Source organism: Pungitius pungitius, chromosome 17 (genome assembly GCF_949316345.1).
Source record: "Pungitius pungitius chromosome 17, fPunPun2.1, whole genome shotgun sequence".
NCBI lineage: Eukaryota > Metazoa > Chordata > Actinopteri > Perciformes > Gasterosteidae > Pungitius > Pungitius pungitius.
This window is the reverse complement of record NC_084916.1, coordinates 12,658,708-12,681,000: the sequence shown is the minus strand read 5'-3', so window position 1 is coordinate 12,681,000 and position 22,293 is coordinate 12,658,708. Positions and strand designations below refer to the sequence as shown.

Genomic DNA, 22,293 nt, shown 5'->3' with positions numbered 1-22,293 from the left:
TTTAATTATGTTTTTTATTCAGAGGCATTTGACAAGTGGAGCTGTGTGTGAAGGGGAGGTGAAGGGGCATAATGGTTGCAGAGAGATGGTGAAGAGAATATCATGCTGAAATTAGATCACTTTTCCAAAAAACTCAGAACCAGTCCCTCATCTGTCTCATACCAAGATTTTCCACGTTACACAGCAAAGAAATGGAAACAGAAGAAAATAGCTACTGCACCAGCAAGTGAGTGTAGCATCTGTGAAAGACAAAGGGGAAAAAAAGACAGGACTTTATCTATTTTGAAGTCTTTCAAATCAACAAAAAAAAGGCAGGTCCTTTTTTTTCTTTTTTTTTTTTTAAACTGTATTTTCTCATTTTAACTATTGAATGCAAAATCAAACACGTGATTTGACTTTTCACAAAAAACCCAAGCAAAAAGGGTCAAATACATGTAAGCCACACCACCAAAAATAGAAAGCAGAAAGAAATAACGATTGGTTGAGGATTTCAGTTGAGCCAAAAAGAGTACATATAAACACTGGTAAAAGAAAATAGTTTGATCACTTTCGATTATTCTCTCGATTCTAAACAGTACATGATTTTAGTTTAAGTTTTTCATTCATATCAAAGGGGGAAGCATGGGGAGCCATAAAGGGAGAGGTGGGGGCGTTAAATTCTAACAAATAGAAGAATGCCTCTACTTCAAATACTTGTCTAAAGAGGTAGATCAAAACAAAACTGCAGGGGGGGGAGGGAGGGAGGGGGGGGGTTGGCAGGAAGGAAGCAGGGAATCGGGAGGTATGGGGGGGGGATCATTTTAAGCATCACTTGTGCCCCCTCGGGTTGAGCGCGGTGTTTGGATGGCGCTCCATTGTTGAAAGAAATGTTCGAGGGTGGGGAGGGGTCTGAGGTGCGCGCTGGCACTCAAGTGGGGGGGGGTAGGGTGCCTCGTGCAGACCCCGCCGACCCCCCCACTCCCTCAGCTGAGGTAGACGGCGTTCTAATGTGGAAGCATAGATACACTCGCGTTTTACCACAATCAACATATTTACATTCGCATTGAAGAGACAAATGAAATAAATTGTATATTTAGGTGTTGGATTCCTTTCCTCTTGCACCCCCCCCCCCCCCCCCCCCAAATCAGGGTTAATTTACTAATCTGTGTGCCCTTTTCCGGCAATTCTTTCCCTATTTGAACAACAAACTGGAACATCAAGTTATATATTTGTGGTCTAGCGCCAATGTCTGGTTTAAATCATTTTTTCTTGTAGCGCGAAAAAATAAAATTAAAAAATGCATCTATCAGTGTGACTCCCCCCTACCCTCACCATGCAGTGAACGACGTTACCATTGACTCAATGGCCTGGCTGCAAGCGCCACTCCGAAATGACAACTTGTATCTATGAAAAAAAAAAAAAAAAGAAGCACAGGCTTGGACCTTGCTAAGACACCGTTGTGTAGAATAAGGTGGCAGGAGACCTGGGAACAGAACAGATGGGGAAAAAAAATAAAAGGGGAAAAAAATACGCTCTGCTGACTGAAGGGCAGCGAGAGAGGAGACCATTACGGCCCACACTGCACTGCCCTGATCACGGCCCTCATGGGAAGGCAAAAAGGATTTTTTTTTTTTTACGACAAATTAAAGTACCATTACCAATGTCAATCCCAAAACTAAATGGCATTGCTGTAATGATGTACGGTTGGCATTTGCATTTCTTTAGATGTTTTGTACTTATTTTTCAGAAGATGGTGGACCCTCAGGGGAAAAACTGAGGCGATTTTCTCTCGATACTCTTGTCAGCCGCCAGCTGAAGGGGCGCCAACTCTTGCTCCGGGGCGTCAATGTACAAATAGACTAATAGACTTTATGTACAGGGTCATCTTAAGTCACACATACACATGAGCAAAGCCACCCGAAGCGCCAGAGTTGAAGGCAAGGTCAGTTGGCAGCTGACCAAATTTTAAATTTTTCTTAAAAAAATAAAAATGTTCAAAGACTATCAGCTTTATAAAGTATACAAAATACCACAAAAGCAAAATAAAAAAAGAAAGGAACATTTTTTCATATATATAATCATTTTTTCTCTTCTGAGGTACTAGATCCTGAGGTAGTTAAGTAAAATGCATATTAAATTGGTTTTTCCTGGGCAGCAGCAGTTCGGCACAGTTTTCCGAAGTGTCAGTCATGACGCTGCCCTCACCTCTAAATATATATTCATCTATGTATATAGGTCTATCTATAAAATGCATCCAAATTTATAAAATGCCACTATCATTACAAGGGCAGGACGCCCAATATAATCCACCCTTTCAGGGGTCCTGTCCTGAAACAAGAATCTTTCCCCTAAACACGGCCCACCCAATCCGAGCCAACCCTCCCCCAAAATAAACCTCTCTTGGTCCAACCAGGACCTTGATAGCAATGCCTTTTCCTTTCCACAGAAAACTCATAACGTTTAAACCAATTAAACACGAAAAAAAAAAAAAAAAAATCTGAAGTCAACCAAAACATCTGATCGGGTTTGAAGTACCACACCAATGATGCGATAGGAGGGGGATCCTTATTTCTTCTTTGTGATTCTAGTGTAAAAAGAGGACCAAAGAAAAAATAAACATTTCAACACACCCGTGGGGGGGAGAACGGTCGAGGGGTGCGTACATGTGAGGGCAGGTGACGTTGTTGGGAGCCCTCAGAAGTACTTTCTCAGAGATGCAGAGAGGTGAGGTGGGTGGAGGTGGAGAGGCATAGGGTCCCTTTTTTTTTTTTTAGCCACACCTGAAAGTTCATCAAGCAAGACAAGGCGGGGTGGATGTTTGATTGGCTTCTGATAACCTTTGACCCCTGAGATTACCGTTACAACCCTTCGTCTTCCACCCCACCCCCCGGACTCTGCTGCATCTGTCCACCTGTTGAGTCTTCTGGCAGATTCTGTCACCATTCCTCCGGATCCGCCAGAGCTCTACTTCCTGCGAGGCTGTGGAGGCTGGGCTCCAGATGTGGGCTTAGGCTGCTGCTGCCTCTTCACCTGGGCCAAGATCTCCTGGATTTTTCTCTGGGCCAGCTAGAGGATATGAGGGCATGTTAAGATCAGACCAAAGAGAAGTCAAATAAAATGTCCTTAAAAAAAAAATTAAAAAAAAAAAAAATCGATCATGACATCCGTGAGTTGTGATAATCCTCTCATTACGTCTCTGTAGGTCAACTTAACTGCAGGAACCGGAGACCACATTCTAATTTTTTTTTTTTTTAAACCCACCTGGCATGCAAAGAAGTGTCCACTGATCTTGACTATGACCTGGTCATTCTCATCGGGTGTCTGGTCCCTGGGCACCACAACCTCTGCGCAGGTCAGGTTCTGCAGCTCGTTTACCTGCAGCCACAATCATGACATGATGACAAAAAACTTAAGAGTAGGAATTTGATTAAACAACAAAATTCATTTGAACAAATAACACTGCAATTTCTTTTTTTTTATGTAGTCATGGGGCCTTTTTACCGTTTTTCCACCTTTCCCGATGACTCGTCCAGCAGCAAAGGAAGGAACCTTGATGTGAGCCTCCAGCTTCACCTCTTCCTTGGGTCCAAAGAAATTCTCTTCCTTCAGTTTGCCAAAGATGCGACACTGAGCCTGCAGCCAAATAAGTTAAAATGTAGATTACTTGTGGTGCACGTTGGCGGGGGGTAGAAGAGACACGTCTGAAACACATTCCCATCCAGAAAGTGAATTACCAACATAAGAACGTAGTGTAGGCCCAAGAGCTGCTTAACAGCGCCCACTATGGGGTTTAACAAAGTGGCTTGATTCCATTCTTTCCATTACAGCATTCGGTGCGTTTATAGGAGGTAAAGCGCACCTTAAACTGAGCCTCTGGCGGTCCAGCGATGGTGACCCTCCTCTGCGGTGTGGCACCCACTTCTTCTGCAGGGGCGATCTGAAAGAGAAATGGAATAGGCGCTAAAAAGAAGGTTAAAGGCCGGGAACGACGCAAAGACTTTCCGTCATCGAGGTTCCAAAACGTCACTCCGCGTCTCTCACTCACCTTGATTGAGGCTCCGGCAAAGTGCGACAGCTGTTTGATGTGTTGACCCTGTTTTCCAATAATGGCGCCGACCGCGAGCGCAGGGATGAACAGGTGAACCGTCTCCGACTCCGGGTGTCCCTGCGGGGTTTGAACACTTCAGTGCCACTGCCACCAGGAGCTCTCGCAGTCAGTGACTGCAGACCACTTCAGCGGGAAGTGGAGACAGTGGAGGAAGGCACAAGCTTCTTTTTTGCCGCTTATTTCTGAAAAGGGACTGCTGTACCGCTCAATGAAGCCGAGAATCCATCTGCTAAATGTTTTCATACGTAGAAGATAGTCTGAACCAGGTTCAAAGCGTCCTTTTAAAATGCAGCCCATCTTTGAATTTGACAGGACTGCATTTACTGATACTTGGAGAAAAAAAACGCACAAGCACTTGTGTGTTTTAGTGTGATTGACTGAAGCTCTCTGAGGGGGAACGATTTAATCGTCCCGAAGGGACAATAAGTGGCTGATAATTTCGGATCGAGCCCCTTAGTCCACTCAATAGGTCAGCTAAGGGTAAGAGATGTTCAAATCTGGAGAAGAGCGTTTAATCATTCCTCCTTGCAAAAAGAAAATAATCTAAAAGCAGCATTATTTGCACGATCTCCTAAAATAAACCATGACTACTAGCGAGACCATTGCTGCCTGTCAAATATATGACTGTTCAAAGATTTCGGGGCATCTGGAGGATCTCTTTGCTCCCCAAATCCCACAGCGAGCAGCCACAAGCCGTGCAAAGCACTTTGGGACGGGTGACTTACAGCAAGGGGCTGGCTGCTCGCCGACAGCGTGGAGGCCCAAAATGGCCCCTCACCCCCATAAGGACTGCTCTAAAGGAAAAAAAGAAACATGAAGCCGAATTGCTAAAGACTAAATGTTTTTTTTTTTTTTTTTTAATTGTTCACTATCCAAGTCCATTTCCACCACAAAAAAGTAAAAATAAATAAGGGTTAAAAAAAAGTCAAAGATTTATGAAAGTCGTAATTAATTATGCACATACGCAGGCTCCTACGATGTTTGGCAGGTTGACTTTCCAAACCCTCTTGGTGACTTTTGTTTCAAAAGCGACCAGCGACGAACACCACAGAAGATGAGGTTACTGGATTAGTTGCTATTGCGCGTGCACATTTAAGTCAACCCTCTCGAGTCATAATTTTGACTTGCTAACCCTTCAGTGTTTTTTGTGGCATAAATGGGTTCCATACTAGCCCGATCAAAGAGCTGAAGAATAGTAGATAAAAAAAATTGAAAACACAGCCAGTGCCGGGTTTGAAAGGGTAGCATGTGGGGCAAAACTTGTGTACAAGACCGCCACTTACCCCAAAGGAGGAACATCCGCCGTGGGCTCCCGGAGGTGGGACGCCGGACATGGAGGGGCCCATGCCTGGCGCTCCACTTGGGAACAAACCCAAAGCGTTCAGATTCAAGCCCGGAATCAGGTTGGACTGGAGCTGGAGGGGAGACCAGAACATTACAGGTTGCGTCAACAAAACCGATCCATTTCATTTGTATTCTCTAAAAACACAATGATTAAGATTAAGAGGGGAGAAATATAAAAATTTGAGTGCAAGCCATGTGGATGAACTTGTGAACGTTTGAATCATTGAATTGAATCAGAGCAGCAAAGGGCTGTTGCAGCAGGAATATTTACAGATCACTGCATTTTTTTTAATACCACTGGGAGTTTGTTGTGATCTGGCTTCTATTTTTATGTACTACAATACAGTACATGCATTTACTTGGTGACAGTACTCATCCACAGGAGAAGACCATCACTTTTAAAGCAATAGGTCAAAGTCAGTTTTCCACAATGAAACACAAAATCTATTTGAAGTATAATGGTCCAATCTCCATTAAAGATGCTTACATTCATAGCAGCCATGTCGCTCTCGTACGATTCCCTGATCTTCTTCATTAGCTCCTCCTCGGCTCTCGCACAGGCCTCGATGGTGCCCTTCACTGTGATGGTCCGCTCTGGGTTGTACACGGTCAGGTCCTGCAGACTGAACCAAACAATTAAAGTAGAGAATGGACACAAGAACAATGGCGTCGGACTAGATATTCTGACAGCATGACACGAGTCTATAATGTTCTAGTATCCGTTTTGGACGGTGACCCTTTTATGAGCCACAGAGACCACAAATACAGCCAATAAAAACTGAGTCAGTCTTACGCTGAGATTGTGATCTTGGTCTCGGTGTCCTGCTCGATTTTCTTCAAATTGCGCCCTTCCTTCCCAATTAACCTTCCGACAAAGTTGTTGTGTGCAAGTATCTTCAGCGGGATCTCCTCGGTGCTGGACAAGACAAACGGGCTGTTCAGACATCGACCATTTCATCTACAGTATCTTATGTACATATTTAGTGTCTATTAACACACTGTGAAACCTGCAATCCTTCCAACCACATGTGACAATTATGTCAGACAGCTGTGCACCACATCAGGCATCATTTTAATAACATCCATGATGGCAATAAACAAAACATGTGTAACCGGTAAAACAAATGATACCAAGAACAAGGTTGAACTAAAAAAGGAAATATTCTTTCATTTTGTTTGGGCACAAACTCACAACTTTGTGTCGAGGGCTTCCTTCTGCATGATCTCCATGATTGTTGTACAAGCGTTCGAACAACCTTCAGGGGTGGAGTGAATCGTTATGGGCTTCTCTGCTGCACCTGCATTTTCCTTCCTATGGATGTCGATCCTGGAGTAAAGGAAAGGGAGATTTATTCATACAGCACTTTCCAACTACAACGCAAGACAAAGGCCAAGACAGAAAGAAAAGAAAATTAAGGACTCCGGTCATTCAAAATATAATTAAAAACAATTACTTTTCGTTTTCAGAGGTGCAAACAAGTTATCCAGTAAAAGAGTCACTGCACCAGCTGCGGCTTGTATAGCATCAGTCACCTATTGACTTTAATCTGTGACGTCTGTATAACTTAGGAAAATAATGTCATTTACACTGGCGGGAGGCTATAGATGTTAAACAGAACAGGCCTAAGGACGGGGCCTTGTGGAAACTCACTTTAATGACTGACAGAAAGCAGTAGCTTCAAATCCTTCAAACAGGCAGAGAACTAAACCAGTTTGAATCCTTCAGCGTCCTGCACGGTTTTCCAATTTTTATACTACTGCATGTTGTGGTTGAGCTTTTTTATTGCAGCAATTATGTTTAATAATACTAATACTCCAACTACTCCGCTATGTGGATGTAAGGGTATAAGTGGATTAAAAGAAAAAAAGTTTTGATTCGTTTAGGGCCAAGAGAGTGTCCATGCTGTTATTTTACTGAAAACTTCGGAGGTATATGGGCCTCTAATTGTTCATTTTGATTGATTTCTTTTAAGAGTAGCTTAATAAAGGCAGTTTCATGGCCGGTGGTAAAAAGCAGGGGGTAGAGAAGCTCTGATGCCATGTAACGAAAAACAATTAGATAAGGCAGTCAGAGAAGGATTTGCAATTGCATTTTATCAGTCATTCCAAAACTGGAACTGTAGTACCCAACACCTGCGTCTAGCTTTCATGAAACTTTAATTTTGAGAAGAGTGATGTTTCTATACCTTTATCACAGTAGAATGACAGGAAAGACAAATACGAAAAGATGGTAAAAGCGCTCTCATCTGTACGTACTTTGAGTGGGTCTGTTTGGTGATGTTGCGTATGGTGGCACCTTCCTTGCCAATAATTGCCCCTACAAACTGCGTGGGAACCAGTATTCGCAGGGGGATGTCGGACTGCATTTTGGGCCGGGTGCCCAGACTTGGCGAGCCGGAACGAGAAGTTCCACGGGGGACGTAGCCTCTCCTGCCCCCCGCCGAAGGACCCTCCGGCGCGGCAGTCTCATCCGGGATGTACGACACTTTCAAGGCGTAGTTCTCCATCATAGATCCGTTCAGCTTCTCCATCGCCCTGGGGAAATCGTACCGAGATGTCAGTCTGGAAACCTCTGGCTGGCCAGAGGAGGCAAATGCTTTCAATGGCAAGACAAACTTTCAGAATCCACAAAGCATCCGGATTGATGTCTTTCCCTTATTGATTGGGAGAATTGAAGTGGATCCCAAAAAAAATTAAAAAAAAATAAGCAACTAGCTGAAGTCTAAACGGTTGTCTCAAATGATTGAAACAAAGGACAAGCAGGCCTGTAGGATTTCTAGTGAAAACATCAGCTATGTGAGGATTTTACAACCACTTGTGCAGGGAATAATATTGTAGTGTGGTTGATGTACACCGGGGGGCACCAGATGGCCAGTTTAACCCCCTCCCCACCCTAGCACATACACACGCGTGAACCGCATGTGCATGTATGCGTGTACTCACAGCCGGGCCTGGTCCTTGGCTGCATATCGAACGTTGACTACTGCAGTCTCTGTGTCAGTGTTTACTGTGGGGGAACACATCAAAAATCAACACACTCAATGGCACAGACACAAATCACCAACATGCATTACTTTCACATAATTTCACAGCAACTCGTTAATTCACTCAGAAGTTGTAATTATGCCTTTAAAAGCATGAAATGAATACTTGAATATGTGCAGTTGTAACAAAGCATGTTCGACTAATTCCAAATGCATTTGAGGCATTGTAAGTGAATCCAAAAGATCTTTTTCTACCTTGTTCACAGCTCTCTACACCACCATACTGAGCCAGCATACCATCCAAAACCTGTGAGAAGAGAAAACAATTATTCAGTTCTCGAAGGCCTTTGACCAGAAGCTCAATTGTAGGAACGAGCCGTGCTCATGAACATGAGTCCATTCATTAGTGCCTCAGTGTTTATTGTTGAGTTACATGATACATTAGTGAAATGGTCAAATTATGCTTCTCTTCTCTGGTAGCTGGGATGGTGCAGCACTTGCAGAGGGAGTTTTTTTAGTACAGATTATTCATCGTAAAACAACCTTTTGCAAAAATAAAACGTGCAACAAAAACATTAAGACTTTACCCGCTATCAAATATTGGAAAAACGTATGAAATGCTTTTATGCTTTAAAAAAAGGCCAATTCCAAAAAAAGTTCTATTGTAGAAAAGAAGAAAGTATACGAAAAGAAATACGCCAAGCTGGTCACCAGCTGAAATCTGAAGACCATGTGACTTTTTTGAAGTGATCATATATGGGCGAGAGGGGGAGCGAGGGCTCCAAGCTAAGCCAAGACATCCGACCAGGGTCACTCAAATACAAGTCCACACCCCCAAGAGCTCAACCCTACTTTCTAGCCAACAAGACTGCGTCGCAGCCCTGCACGCCCCCCCCCCCCCCCCCCCTCAGACCACCACCACCACCAACGCAACATCCCACCCCCCTGGCATCTCTGCTCCCCGTCATTGGCTGCCCCTGCGTCGATACGAGTTCCCCCGAAGCCAAGAGTTGCTGGCTGCTGGCTGGATGCCGGGCCTGACCGTCCGCCGAGCCCAGCCAATGCGAATCCAGGCCATTCAGGAAAGGGTGGGGTGCATTCCAGCAGGAAGCAGCGGGCTGGGGGGAGGGGTAGGAGCTCATGCTACACATTCTGTGAATCGGGTGCACATGGAAGGGAAGAGGAAGCAGGGCAGGCCCACCCACCCACTACGGCTTGAGAGCACGCTGCTATGCGCTACACAAGTCGCTCGCTGTAGGGCTACATATGGACACACACTCACACACACACACACTCACAGCCCATTGTCTTATCAGCCTGATAAGACAGATACAAGGCCGTAGCAGCAAATGATCCTATTCTACGCTGTTCAGCTTCATTCTTCCAACCCCCTCCTCCATCTGGGGGGGGGGGGGGGGGAACCGCCATGTCACCTTTAGAGAAGGCAAAGCGCTCGCTCGCTCGCTACATGCAGGGAACATGGGTGGATCCGGAGTTTCAGTTGAGGGACGTGTGTAGGCAAAGCAATGCCACCGTCACAAAAACAGTGAGCCGTCTGGTCACACAAGTAATGCGGCTGAGATCTAGCGAGAACTTTAACATTTGGAATATTTAAACATTTAAGTGAGGTTCTCATTAGCCTTCCATTGGTATTTATGGAGCAGAAGATTCAAACCAAACAAAGCTACAGGCAATCTGACCCAAACCTCTGCAAATGGGCAAATATATATTTCTTTAAAAGTCACATATGGCTGTATGACTGCTACGTGAAATGTTGAGTGGACACAATTATAAAAAAATAAAGCCAGAGTGAAATTCAACATACAAATTTTAAAATGTTGAAATCAAAGACCAGATCAATTTGCAGGTGCGCAGCTGGTTAGTGTGAAATCAGTAGAATGTGAAGCAGACACTTAAACAATTTTCATTAAATGCTTTGAGGAAAAATATGCGCACAGACACACACACACACACACACACACACACACACACACACACACACACACACACACACACACACACACACACACACACACACACACACACACACACACACACGACTGTCACTCGCACTCGTCTCAGGCACTAAAATCTGAGTGAATTACAGCTCATTTCTTTTGATATTTTCAGACGACCTCTTGTCACCTATTAAACACTAATGTGACAGGAAAAAAGATGGATTTGAATTTAAGATTTTAAGAGTAAATTATATAAACAAATTTTACGTTACTATTTCAGAAAGTAACAATAGTGAACAAAAATGTGTGTATTAGATATTTGCACGGCCGTCACTCATGACAGAGAAAGCGCTGAATTACAGCTTTTCCTTTTTATGCACAAAAAGGTACTAAGGCAGACATTTCTGAATGATTGAAGCTCACATCTCACCAAAAAAATACTCAACTGCTGAAGATGATGCCGTTTTAACTCAAATCTAAAACCGTCCAAGCTCTGAATTCTTATGAAGTGATTTTGTTGTATAACCTCTGTCAAAGTAGTTTGTACACACATGCTAGCAGATTTACATAAAGTGCACCATCTCCAACAAGTAATTAAGTTCATACTTGGTCCTTAAGTTAACAAAGGATCAGATTTTTTAAGTCAATTAGCAATGCTTTGCTTTTTCGGTTGGGTTATTTCCCATAAACTCATGAGCACATCGCGGGTAAGCACAGGATTTAAAGGCTCTTGTGATTTCCTGTTGAGAAACTCAGTTGACTAAGAATCTTTTTGGCAACCCTAATTTGCTGCCTGTTGAGCGATATGGGACTAAATGAACTGCACTTAAATTGTACAGGTGCTTATTCTATTTTCTTCCCCCTGCGTAACATTAACGAAACATTAATATGACGTTTTAAAAGAAAAAAAGGGGTGCGAATACACACACACCGCTTATTTACAGACTCATTTAGCAAATAAAGCACAGAAAAAACCTTTAAATTGAGACGGATCCTCCAAATAAACACTCCATAACGTATACAAGGATTATCAGGCGTGGTTAGATAGGGCCACATCAAACTGATTCAAGAAGAATGTTTACAACAAAAACCTTTACATTACTCTCATGGTGTGTGTGTGTGTGGGGGGGGGGGGGGGGGGGGGGGGCAGGGCATTTTCTTTTTAACTAGCACACAGTCATTAAACAATGAATTATAGTTCACTATTTTAACCCCATCCTGTGTAGCCCAAGAATCAAAACAGCAAGCTACTTGATTTTTTTTTTTAAACATTCAATATGAAGCTCATGTTACAGCTTAAAGGGGCCTTGCAGGCCCAACCAGCCACACCACATGGAGATGGAGATGATGTCTTTAAAACTGTGACCACCTATCCTGGCTTGAATAAGTTTCTGTGCCTTTTAGCCCCGTACAAATGGACCATGAAGCGCATTCTTAATTGAAACCCCCCAAAAAAAAGGAGGCCCGGTGAGACCGGAGGCTTAACTGATAGCCCGACTGGGCTTCCTGATGGTACCCCGCCACAGAAGCAGTTAGAACTCACCTCCCACTGCATGTGAGGCGGGATGTTCCTGATCTGCAGCTTACAGCTCCTGGAGAGAGAGAGAGAGAGAGATAGATAGAAAACAAGAGCAGAAAAGGGGGTAAAGGAAGCGAAAGTAATTGATGGAGGAAGATGGGAGGGAAGCGAGCAGAGAGACACTTTAGTTGCCGACAATACCAAGAGCACAATGACACAAAAAGTTCATTCAACAAAAACACAGTTGGTCTTCATTCCCTCCACCATCCAGCGAGAGAGAGGGCCGAAGAAGCTGCAGATGTAACTTCTGATTTACTGCTATTCACAGCCAAGCAGGCGCACCAAGACAACCAGAGGAAAACGTGGGAGGAAGTGATGATAGAGCGGGCAAAGCAGCAATTTGGAATCACCGCTGGGTGGCCTAAATTGACTTGGAGGGGCGCAAAATTAAAATTATCCCAAAACACCAATCGAGAGTGCGGAGAACGAGATTTTGGGAGCGAGGCCAGATTGTGAAGTGGTCAAAAGAAGCATCAGGAGGAGCGCAGAGGAGGTGGTGGTGGGGGGGGGGGATGATTGGAACGGTGAAGATGTACTCGAATGTCTTGTGTACACAGCTCGAGGCCACAAAGCACCGCAGATGAGGATCTAACCGCTGCAAGCCTCAAGCCCTCATCAGCCCAACTAAAACAGACACTTCCAACACATTACATGAGCATCCAGCTGATGGGTCTAAAACGGTGGGGGGGGGGGACAGAACAAGGAGCCTCCTAACGGCGTTCTGGTCCATCGAGTGTGCGCATACAGCAGAAGCAGGCGGGAGACCAGCGGTCACAATGGCGCTGCTGTGGGTCGTCACCCGGAACAAAAACCTGGGACGGTAAACTTCCTTCCTCCTCTCCCCCCCCCCCCCTATGCAGCCTTTTAGCTTTGAATGTCCCCCAAATGTGTTTGCAACATCGTGTACAGCAGGAAGGGCGCGCTGGGCCACGAGTGGAGGTCTAACGCAGACAATGAGGCGCGCGGATCAATGAGTCAGAGTTTCGCAAGAGTCCGCACGCATGTGGCACACAGAACATGTGCAGGGCCACTCCAAAGTTCAGCCTGTTGATACGCGGCGACCTAAAGGAACACAACGTACACACACACGGGAGCTGAAGAGCAAACGCTCTCACACAATGTGGAATCACAGACCCTGACCCCACCCCCACCCAAACCCATTTCCACACCGGCCTTGAGCTCAGACCCCGATGCATGCGCTGCTCGTTCAAGTTGTACCGTGTTGGCGGACAATTTCCTTTCTTCTGTGTAAAAACGTTAAAAGGCCTAGAATGACACAACACGCAGCGTGTTCTTCTCTTGAATCTCCAATGAGCTGGTTAACAAAACGCTGCTCAGACACTTGTACAAACGGCTTTGCTGCATGAGTTTTTTTTTTTTTTAGAAGAGAACACTTTTACAACGTGCATCATTTTTATAATCACACTATATATATTACACCCAGGTTTTTTTGGCTTGGACACACCTCATTCAGACAGGGAAACGCACTGCACGTGTGCAAGGACCCCTCCGCTTAGCCGCTACAACCACAATCAAGCTAAAGCAGCTTAAAGTAAAATGGGCAAAAAAAATTGTAATTTACTTTTTTGTGAATTCACCAATAACTTTCAATGGGAATTCCAGCCCACGGTGCCATTCCTGGCTGATCCGCCCCCCCCCCCTCCTCGCCCCACACATTCTGTATGCTCTGCATTGCGGTGGGAGCGCCATGCGAAATGTGCAAATGCACCCAGCACTTCCAGTCGGATTAACCTATAGCCACACACAAGAAGTGAGCCAGAGTATTGGGTGGGGGTGGTATACATTCCCCAGTCCAAGCCTTTGATTTGGGGAGGGGGTGGGGAGTGGTGCTTTGAGGGAGGGAGTGGGGGGCGCTAGCCATGTTTCAGGCAAGGGTAACAAGGGCCCTCTCTGCCCTGTGGGGGTGGGGCCCCGTCGCCATGGACACGGACAAGTCCACTGACAGAAACATGTAGAGCAGGGTTAAAAGTGGGAGGGGGAGGGAAGGAGGGGAGTGCCAGGAGTGACTGGGGTTGAGTCGTCTTGTGATGGCCTGGAGGAGGCTTTTTTTTTTTTAAATTTAAATAAAGACAATTAGCCAGGTTTGAGTCGCCGTATACCCACACCTGCATTCATCTCCATCTCTTAATCACATACAGGCACAGAGAATGTCAACGCGGGACGGTGTGGGACACGCAAGACCTGTATTCAATGTCCCATCCACAGCCATAGACTTACCAGCTGTAGAGATTCTAAATGACCGAACTCCATACAGGCTCATTTTCCGGCTGTCCTCCAACAGGCCTTATATCCAAACACACACACACACACGTAAGCTAACCAACGTTTTAATGGGATGGGTGGGGATTCTTGCAGAGATTTCCAATGGAGGTGAGTATCAGTTAGAAATCCCTCAACTTCTGAAGACCGTCACTCAAGAGTCTTCCTCCCAGCTACACAAAATATAATTTATATACGTTTAGGAAGAGAAAAACTGCAGCGTCATTCTGTTTGGAGCCTTGGAGGTTGGAGTGAAGGATCCTTTGCTCGCACAAGGGGGCCACATTCATTATTCTCCGGCACCCCGAGTTTTCCCCCCATGACCCTTATACAACCTACACGAATGTCTCAAATTACTTTCTTTTTTTTATGACTGAAATTCTTTGCCTTTTTTCTTCTGAACCAAAGTTGCACCACTAACTGAAAACAAATGCCAGGCTCTGTGTATTATTCAAGTTAAAACACACCTTTCCTTTAATGTTCACTTTAACAAATAATATCTAACCAAGTATTTCAAGTGGGTGTAAGCAATAAGGAGACCACTGCAACCCAGTTTGGCTCACAATTAAAAGGGTTATTTAAATAGTGAGTGAAATGTATTTTAACAAAGAACATTCAATTAGCATCTGAGTCAAAAGAAAAAATACAATTGCCATTTCAAGGCAAATTTGTCAATTGTGAACAATAAAACCATTTTCCATAATATGAAAGTACACCTGTACGTTTCTGAAAAGTCAAAATGTTGTGAAGAACGAGTGGGTGTAACAGATTGAGAAAAAAAAATTAAACACATTTCAGAAGCTGGAAATGAAATGCCCAAAATATGTCAGAAATATTGAATAACTAAATGACAATACTAATAGAATACTAGAACTGAATTCTATATTGTTATTGAGCGTAGATGTTTTATAGTAACATTTTTAATGGGTTTTTGGCCAAATCAATTTTGGATGCCGGTGTACATGATTTATTTTGCCTGACGGGGAATCGCCACCCTTTCGATCTTCATGACCAACCCCCCCCCTTGATCAGCACTTCCCCTTCGCTGCTGGGTTCAAAGGTTAAGCCACAGTGATTGGCCCAGCCCCCAGTTGATATTTGCAGGTTTGGAATGCAAAGAGGGGGGGGGGGGGGGGGGGTGTAGCCTATACCCAGAATACTGTTCCCATTGACTGCTGCCATGTCCCATGTTGTAAAGGGAGGGCACGTTTTACTATTTGAAGTGTGGCTGAAACTCGACTCCGTTGCTGCCCATCGCGGCCACAGCAGGCTGCACTCAGACACAGAAAAGTCCTCTTTTTTTTTTTCGTGCTTACGAAAATGTGGACGACTGAAGAGCTGAGGGCCACAGAAGCAGCCCCCCCCCCTCCCCTTCTCCCTGCCCCCCCCCCTCCCATGCGGCTCACCTGGCTCTCATTTATCCAAAATACATTTTAGACAAACTGGCAGTGACTGCCAGGGGAAGCGTGAGTGACGTTTAAGTGAACAAAAATACATTTCACGTATGCAGCATTTATATATCCACACACACGTCAAAGAAAATCCCTCCGCGAGCCCTTTTCAACCTCCACGCACTCCTAAACTGCATTTGGCGTATAATGGTTGAAAATCCTTCGTTTCATCTCGTAATTTCTTCCTGCAAATCCATTTGGCCTCAACGCAGTAGATCTCTCAAGCAAACTTTATGAGTGACGTGTAAGGCTTATTAGAAATCATCGCCACACCAATTCAATCAATCAATCGAGAGCCATTTAAAAAAAAAAACGAGTCACCATGACGGAATTGCGTCAAACGCTCACAAACGAAACAAAAGTCGGCCCACTATTGCGGTTGAAAATATTTACGCATGGGTTGTTGTTCACATGCCAAACAAGTGTGTGTGTGTGTGTGTGTGTGTTGACGGGTGTCTAACTCTGAAAACTACGGTTTCCGTGATTTTACTCCATCTCGTGCAACAGCAGCACGACGTGGAGACGAGGGCGGAAGCGCAGAGGGAGAATGACGGGCAGATCCTTCTCAAATGGACGACTCCACAAGGCCTGCTCGCCTCGCAAACCCAGCCGGCACCCGGGGGGAGGTGGTGGTGGAGGGGGGCGCAAAAGCAGCCTATCGGGCTTCTACTAATCGCCCTGAAGCGGCACCTCCAATAAACGTGCATCGTGGTGATTTATATGTATTCAAAACAAACGAACAAAATGTACACCCCGAGAAATGCAAGCATTTGCTGGCACGAAGAAGAAAAAAAATTCACTACGGCTTCATGTGCAGCGCCCTTAGTGCTACTGTCATGGCGAAAGGAGGGAGTGGGCTCCACCAACCATACGCCCCCTTCATATGACCCCCAGAGCATTCAGGAGAAGAAGAAAAATAAATGGAAAACGCCGCATTAACAGTCAATGGCAACATTTAAGTACATTTCCAGCAGATGTTACTTTGTACATACGACGAAGAGCATTTGGAATGATACAAGTTTGGAATATAACGATTTAAAAAAAGACATCTGTAGCTCGCACTAGTTGAATCGAGAAGCACTAGCCCACAAACACCACACACACACACGCACACATTAAAAACGTAACTTACCGTTGACGTTTAGGGACAGAGTGCTCCACTTCGAGAAGTTTCCCATGAAGTTCAACTTTACCTAAAACAAAAAAAATAACAGAACCATTAGCGTCACTTAATCATTTGACCTCCTCCTCTAAAAGTTTGCACTCGTTTGGTGCACAGGCCTGACACCGTGTACGAGGTCGTCCTCAATATTTACACCGTATCGTGATAATAGCGACATGCTTTGCTGAGAGGATGCGAGCCACGCACGAGCACCAGCTCCATACGTGAGATTACACGAGCTTGCGAGAAGAAGAAGAAGAAGAAGAAGAAAATGACGTGTCCCTATTTGAGAGCAGGCCTCGCTTTGATTCAACAACACAACCACGAGACGAGAGGTGAATAACACATGGACGTGTGGCGTCAGTGAGTTGGCCTACATTTGACCAGCACAATTAAAACCACCTGGTGGGTCAGCATTGGGCGACACACACACACACAAAAAAAAAGATGGCCTCGCAACGTAGGGAGTTGTGGCCACTGGAGAAGGCCTAAGGGTTTAAGAACCCGGGAGAGCGTGGTAGTTCAAATTGGAGCACGTAAAAAAAAATGTAAAAAAAGTAAAAGCACCACGAACACCGCTCCTAAATGTTGCACTGTGTGATGAAGGCCACGACGAAGACGGTTCACTTAACGGCGTCCACACGTAGTAGTAGTAGTCTTGGCATTTCTCTTCCTCGTGACAGTTTACGCGACCTTTTTTTAAATAAAAATGAATCAAAACTACTTCTCTGGGAAATTGCATTCAAACCCGTGGCGGCTATTTGTGTGAGCCCACAGTGTCAAAAGGCCAAGTAAAGGTTGTGTGAGAGAAAGAAACGCTTGGTTACACCCCCCATACACACACACACACACACACCCTACAGAAGTAAAGCAAAGGCAAATATTCACACAATTGCAGCAGTTCTTTGACGTGTTCCCAACATGCCACTTTAGGGGGGCGCACCCCACCCCCCAGACTCGAAAAGGAAGAAGCAAAAAAAAAAATGCTCACCTGAAAGAACATCAATGGCCTTCATGGCAGCCTTCTCGTCCGGGCAATCCACAAACGCATAGCCAGTTTTGACAAGAAACGGACCACTGTGCGGGATCTTCCACTGCTCAAAGATAGTTTCGAAGTCCTCTTCGCTCGCCTCGGCGCTCACGTTGCCAATGTATAGCTTATTCATGTTCTGCGCCGTGGTTCAAAGAGGGGGGGGGGGACAATCTTTCACGCTGAGGGAGTGGGTGAGATAGTTAGTTGCTCTCGCGGATGTGCAGTGTTTGGAGTAGCCGTAAAAATAAAAAAAAATAGAAAAGAAAAAAAATAAATAAAAAGAAATCGCCTTTACTACTACTACTACGGAGCGGCTGTGGCGTGCTTCCCCCCGTCGTTCCAAAGCCACCGATAGATTTGAACTGGCAGTGCGCGTTCGCTCTCCCTCGCCCCCGTTTGTCTCTATCGCGCAATAAATAAACGCTCAATTATTAATCCCGTGTCTCCAAACGATGGCGCGCTGGGTGGAGGAGGAGAAGAAGAAAAAGAAGAAGGGGGAAAAAAAAGGAGGAGAAACTACTTTGCGTCTTCCTCCGAACCCCCCTTTGGCAAAGAGACAGAGAATGTCACACACGGTGAGGTTGGCGCCCGCCTCTGAGTCTAGAACCTAGAATGAGAAGAGGAAGAAGAGGGGGGGGTGGAAAAAAAATCCTCCGTTATTCCGGCTTTTTTTTTTTTTTTTTTTTGAATGAGCCACGTGTTCAAGCTACAAATCAGCCCACACGTGAGGAATCCCAATTGCTCAATTAAGTGTTTGGGATTGGGGAAAATTGCACGGGAATCTAGGGTGGGGACGGCATAAGGGGAGTCGATAAAAAAAGGAGGGGAAGAGTGGATCGGTGTGAAGAAAAACCTGGCGAGCTATGTGCGTAAAGGGATTCCGTGAGAACCCAACGTGTCTTTACTAAAATCACATTCGTGTGCCTTTCTCTGTCGAGCCTCGACTCTCATTGGTCGGTGGGGAATAGTAAAACGACAGTGCGCAAACGCACGCCCATAGCAGGAACGACGCTGATATTGCGGTGGGCTTGTGCGCACGGCTGTGTTAAGGGCGCTGCACTAATGACACGGGAGGAGGGGCCACGCTGTGAATGGTGTTGCACTTTATTGTTAAATTGCCCTGCGGACACATTTCATATTTAGAAACTTGACCAGCGAGTGCCCCGCGCCGTTGCGCGAGTGGGGGCCCCTCGTGCAAGTGGAAAGGAGTGACACGTACTACGATCCACAGGACGGCATCCATCTTCCACCCCCCCCCCCCCCCGAAGAGAGTGGGGCCGTGCCCTCCTTGATCCGCGCCTCAAAAGTCCAACAGCGGGCCCAATTCGCCCGTGGACAAACAACGTTGCGTTGCATTTTCCCAACTTTCAGACCGTTTGGCACTATACGTGGAGGCGTTGGCCACATGGCGAGTTCCTCTCCCTGCTGTAGCTCCGGCGTGGATCTGCATTCACAAAGAGAGGGAGGGGTCTCGCCACACTAAAGGTCCCCCCAGCGTCCCAGCCAGCTGAATTTACAGAACAATTGGATAGCTGAGAGGAAAATTACCTGTTGATGGCACCGTGATACCAGAGCAGATCGTTCTTAGTCTACTATTACAAAGGGCCCCGAAATGAAAATTTCTATTGAATGCAGTAATACAACATGTCCTAAATTGCAACTGTAAAATCTGTGTGGATGTCACAGTGTTCAGTTATTGTTTAGTTAGATTTTTATTCCAATTCATGGACTTTTCTGAAGATGCAGTGGGACCCGTCTAGTATTACAAAGGGCCCTAAAATGAAAATTTTACTATTGAATGCAGTAATACAACATGTCCTGAATTGCAACTGCTAAACCTGTGTGGATGTCACAGTGTTCAGTTATTGTTCGATTTTTTTATTCCAATTCATGGACTTTTCAGAAGATGCAGTTTGCAGTGAGGTTGACCTGCATTGTGTGATTCTGAGTGGTATTTCTAACATTAAGTCTTGGGTGGAAGAAATATTACAAATATGGAGGATGCTCAAGGGCACCGTACTTCAAAATACAATGAGTTGAATTGACATCTAAATCAACACCAAACTCAACAAACGTATGTCCAATACACTGACCACCATGAATTATCTGTCCATCATAAGCACTTTCATAAACTGAATCCCAAAAGCAGGTTACACAATTGTTTTGATGTAACAGTAGCCTATATCTTTACAGATAAGTTCATCACTTAAATTCTCTGGATCAAGAGTGGTTGTAGCAGAGTACTTTAACTCCAATAATACAAGTCAGTTATACCAGTAACACACTGGGTATGAGTTACAAGAGTAACTATGTGAGCTACTCTAAAAAAAAAATACTGCATTGATAGTATTTAGCATTCATTTCCCATTACAACCTACACATAGGCTATTGTTTGCAGAGTGCTTTGGCCTGTAAACACACCTCTGGGAAAACAGAGCCGTGCAGGGTGTATATCCTGCAGTGCAGGCCCTGCCTTGCTAGTGCAAAGAGCAATGCGTGGAGCTGCATGGACAGCAGCCTCCCGGGTCCCTGCACTGTTTGCCAACCAGCGGGGGCCGTAGGTGTGCGCGCTCGCGGAGAGCAGGTTACAAAGGGACTGTTGGTTTAGTGCCCTCGGCCCTCTGTTCTCAGGGCTGGGGCCACGGATGTCTTCGATGGGTTTGCTCCTATGCTGCTCTGAGCAAGCGCACGGAGCTCTCTGATTGGTCGGGGAGGCCGTCCAATCAGAGAGCCGCAGCCCCGCGCCCGTAGTACTGCTGCTGGCACGGCCTCAACGCGCCCATTCATTGGCTCCTCGGCTCCACTATTCTATATGAATCAGCGCGCCAATTATGCGTTTTCTCCCCATGTTTCCTTTTGCTGGTTTTCGTCACGAGCCGTAAAGATTGAACGAAACGCAAACAAGTGGCCATATATGCGGCACTTTATTTTCGGAACTCTTAACAACTTTTCACGTAGTTTAGTTTGTGTTTACCTTCGTGGACCACACGTATAAACAAGTTACATTTAAAGGGAATACAATAAAGCGTTTAAACGTCCACTTTAGGGCACCGTGCGCATAATTTAAATCGTTTTATAAATTGTTCTAGCTTCCTAAAAGGTTCTCAATAACTTTCACCCGAGTGGTTGGATTCACAAAGGCCCCCTTTTTTGTATGGTTAATGTAAGGAATTTGTTCAACATGGAGGCTTCCCGTTGGCCTAGTTAGGCGCGTATAATTTTGCATAACCTAGTTTATTATTCTTAACGATTTCCACTTGATATAAACTAACGAAAAGGGGCCGTGGCTTGTTTCTCGCCGTGCAGAACCGTGGACTCGTTCGTATATAAAGAGACAGCGGTCATGTGAGCGCTCGGCGGACTGTGTCGGTTTAAATGAGCTGATGCATGGCTGCAGCCTGTCCGCGTTTCTATGTGTGTGTGTGGGCGTGCGTGCGTGTGTGTGGGCGCGCGCCCGCCTGTGTGTGTGGTTGCAGTTCCTGCAGAAGGAACAGTGAATGTATCGCTGAGGAATGTACAGAAAGTCTCCCCGCCCCCCTCCTAGTTTTCAGGGCTCCTCGCTGCGGTTAAATTCCATAGGGGGCCAACTGACAAAGTTTCAGACTAGACTGCATCCTATGTGGGAAGATTTATGCGGTGTTTTTTTTTAAATATACATAAATATTTATATATATATTTAACAACAACAAAAATTCGATCTGGTTTCAACGTAGTCTAGGCTATTCGCAGAGAAGAGAAGGAAGGTATATTATTTAGGTAAAAAACGCAAGAGATATCGTCCACGTCGCCCCACGCAAGGCTCCTTCACTGCCCCCTTTACACTCAATCCAGGGGATTCTCTCTTCCGGTGAGGTTGCTTTATTTGTATTATTATTAGTATGTTCTTTCCTCTTGAGTTGGACGCGTGGAATGTACATGCTGACCGCTCCGGACAGTCAGGGAGCTCAGTGGCATGAACGCCATGTTGAGGAGGACCCACAGAGCCTCACAGTTACATTTCTATTGGAAACCATGTGTTTATCGGCGTTGACGCCATTGTGTTTGATTAAACGGTCAGGATTTATGTTTTCTACTTGCACCAAGGAGATTCATGCAGGCTTCAATACATAAGAATGGGTGTGTTTTCTCCTCACATTTTTCTGTGTGATGACACCCTTCATCTCATTAGAAAATGGCGGTGTGTGCCTCCTCAGAATCAAAGAAGCCTCTTTTTTTTTTAAAACAGGCCAAAATAACGAGTGAAAACGTACTGGTGAAGAGGCAAAAAGATGCATATATGCAGGCTGTAATCTTTTTCATTTTAAAAAGAATAATACGAGTAAAGAAACTGAAGCTTTTCCCGTTTTCTTGTCACGTAGTTTTTTTTTTCTTCAAAACAAAAGCCAAATCCTGGGTTTGTTTTAAAAAGTTGACTT

At 45.1% G+C, this 22,293-nt stretch overlaps 1 protein-coding gene across 3 annotated transcripts; it reads right to left on the bottom strand.

Moving 5' to 3' along the window:
• Positions 1-24: 24 nt before the first annotated feature.
• igf2bp3 (insulin-like growth factor 2 mRNA binding protein 3) lies at positions 25-18,856 on the bottom strand. Of its 3 annotated transcripts, XR_009942583.1 has the most exons (17): positions 17,837-18,856; positions 16,816-16,876; positions 11,917-11,965; positions 8,671-8,722; positions 8,375-8,438; positions 7,688-7,966; positions 6,624-6,758; positions 6,225-6,347; positions 5,919-6,054; positions 5,371-5,502; positions 4,813-4,881; positions 4,025-4,144; positions 3,839-3,916; positions 3,481-3,612; positions 3,241-3,354; positions 2,891-3,045; positions 25-239 (listed from the first exon to the last, which is right to left on the bottom strand). XR_009942583.1 is itself a non-coding variant. In XM_062558289.1 (16 exons), exons 1-16 carry the CDS (start codon positions 18,009-18,011, stop codon positions 2,944-2,946), a joined length of 1,821 nt encoding a protein of 606 aa, XP_062414273.1. In that variant the 5' UTR covers positions 18,012-18,856; the 3' UTR covers positions 1,104-2,943. The 3 variants fall into 3 exon arrangements, 2 of the variants coding, with proteins under 2 accessions (XP_062414273.1, XP_037330347.1); XM_062558289.1 differs by lacking the exon at positions 25-239 and having other exon boundaries at positions 1,104-3,045; XM_037474450.2 differs by lacking the exons at positions 25-239; positions 4,813-4,881 and having other exon boundaries at positions 1,104-3,045.
• Between the last annotated feature and the right edge of the window lie 3,437 nt (positions 18,857-22,293).

What these genes read in the sequence shown, in the direction of transcription:
- igf2bp3 (XM_062558289.1), bottom strand. Translation starts at nt 18,011, where the DNA reads ATGAATAAGCTATACATTGGCAACGTGAGCGCCGAGGCGAGCGAAGAG. An exon ending in GCGACATGGCTGCTATGAAT is followed by an intron (nt 5,503 to 5,918) that starts GTAAGCATCTTT and finishes TCTCCCCTCCAG; the next exon opens with CTCCAGTCCAACCTGATTCC. An exon ending in GACACTTCTTTGCATGCCAG is followed by an intron (nt 3,046 to 3,240) that starts GTGGGTTTAAAA and finishes CATATCCTCTAG; the next exon opens with CTGGCCCAGAGAAAAATCCA.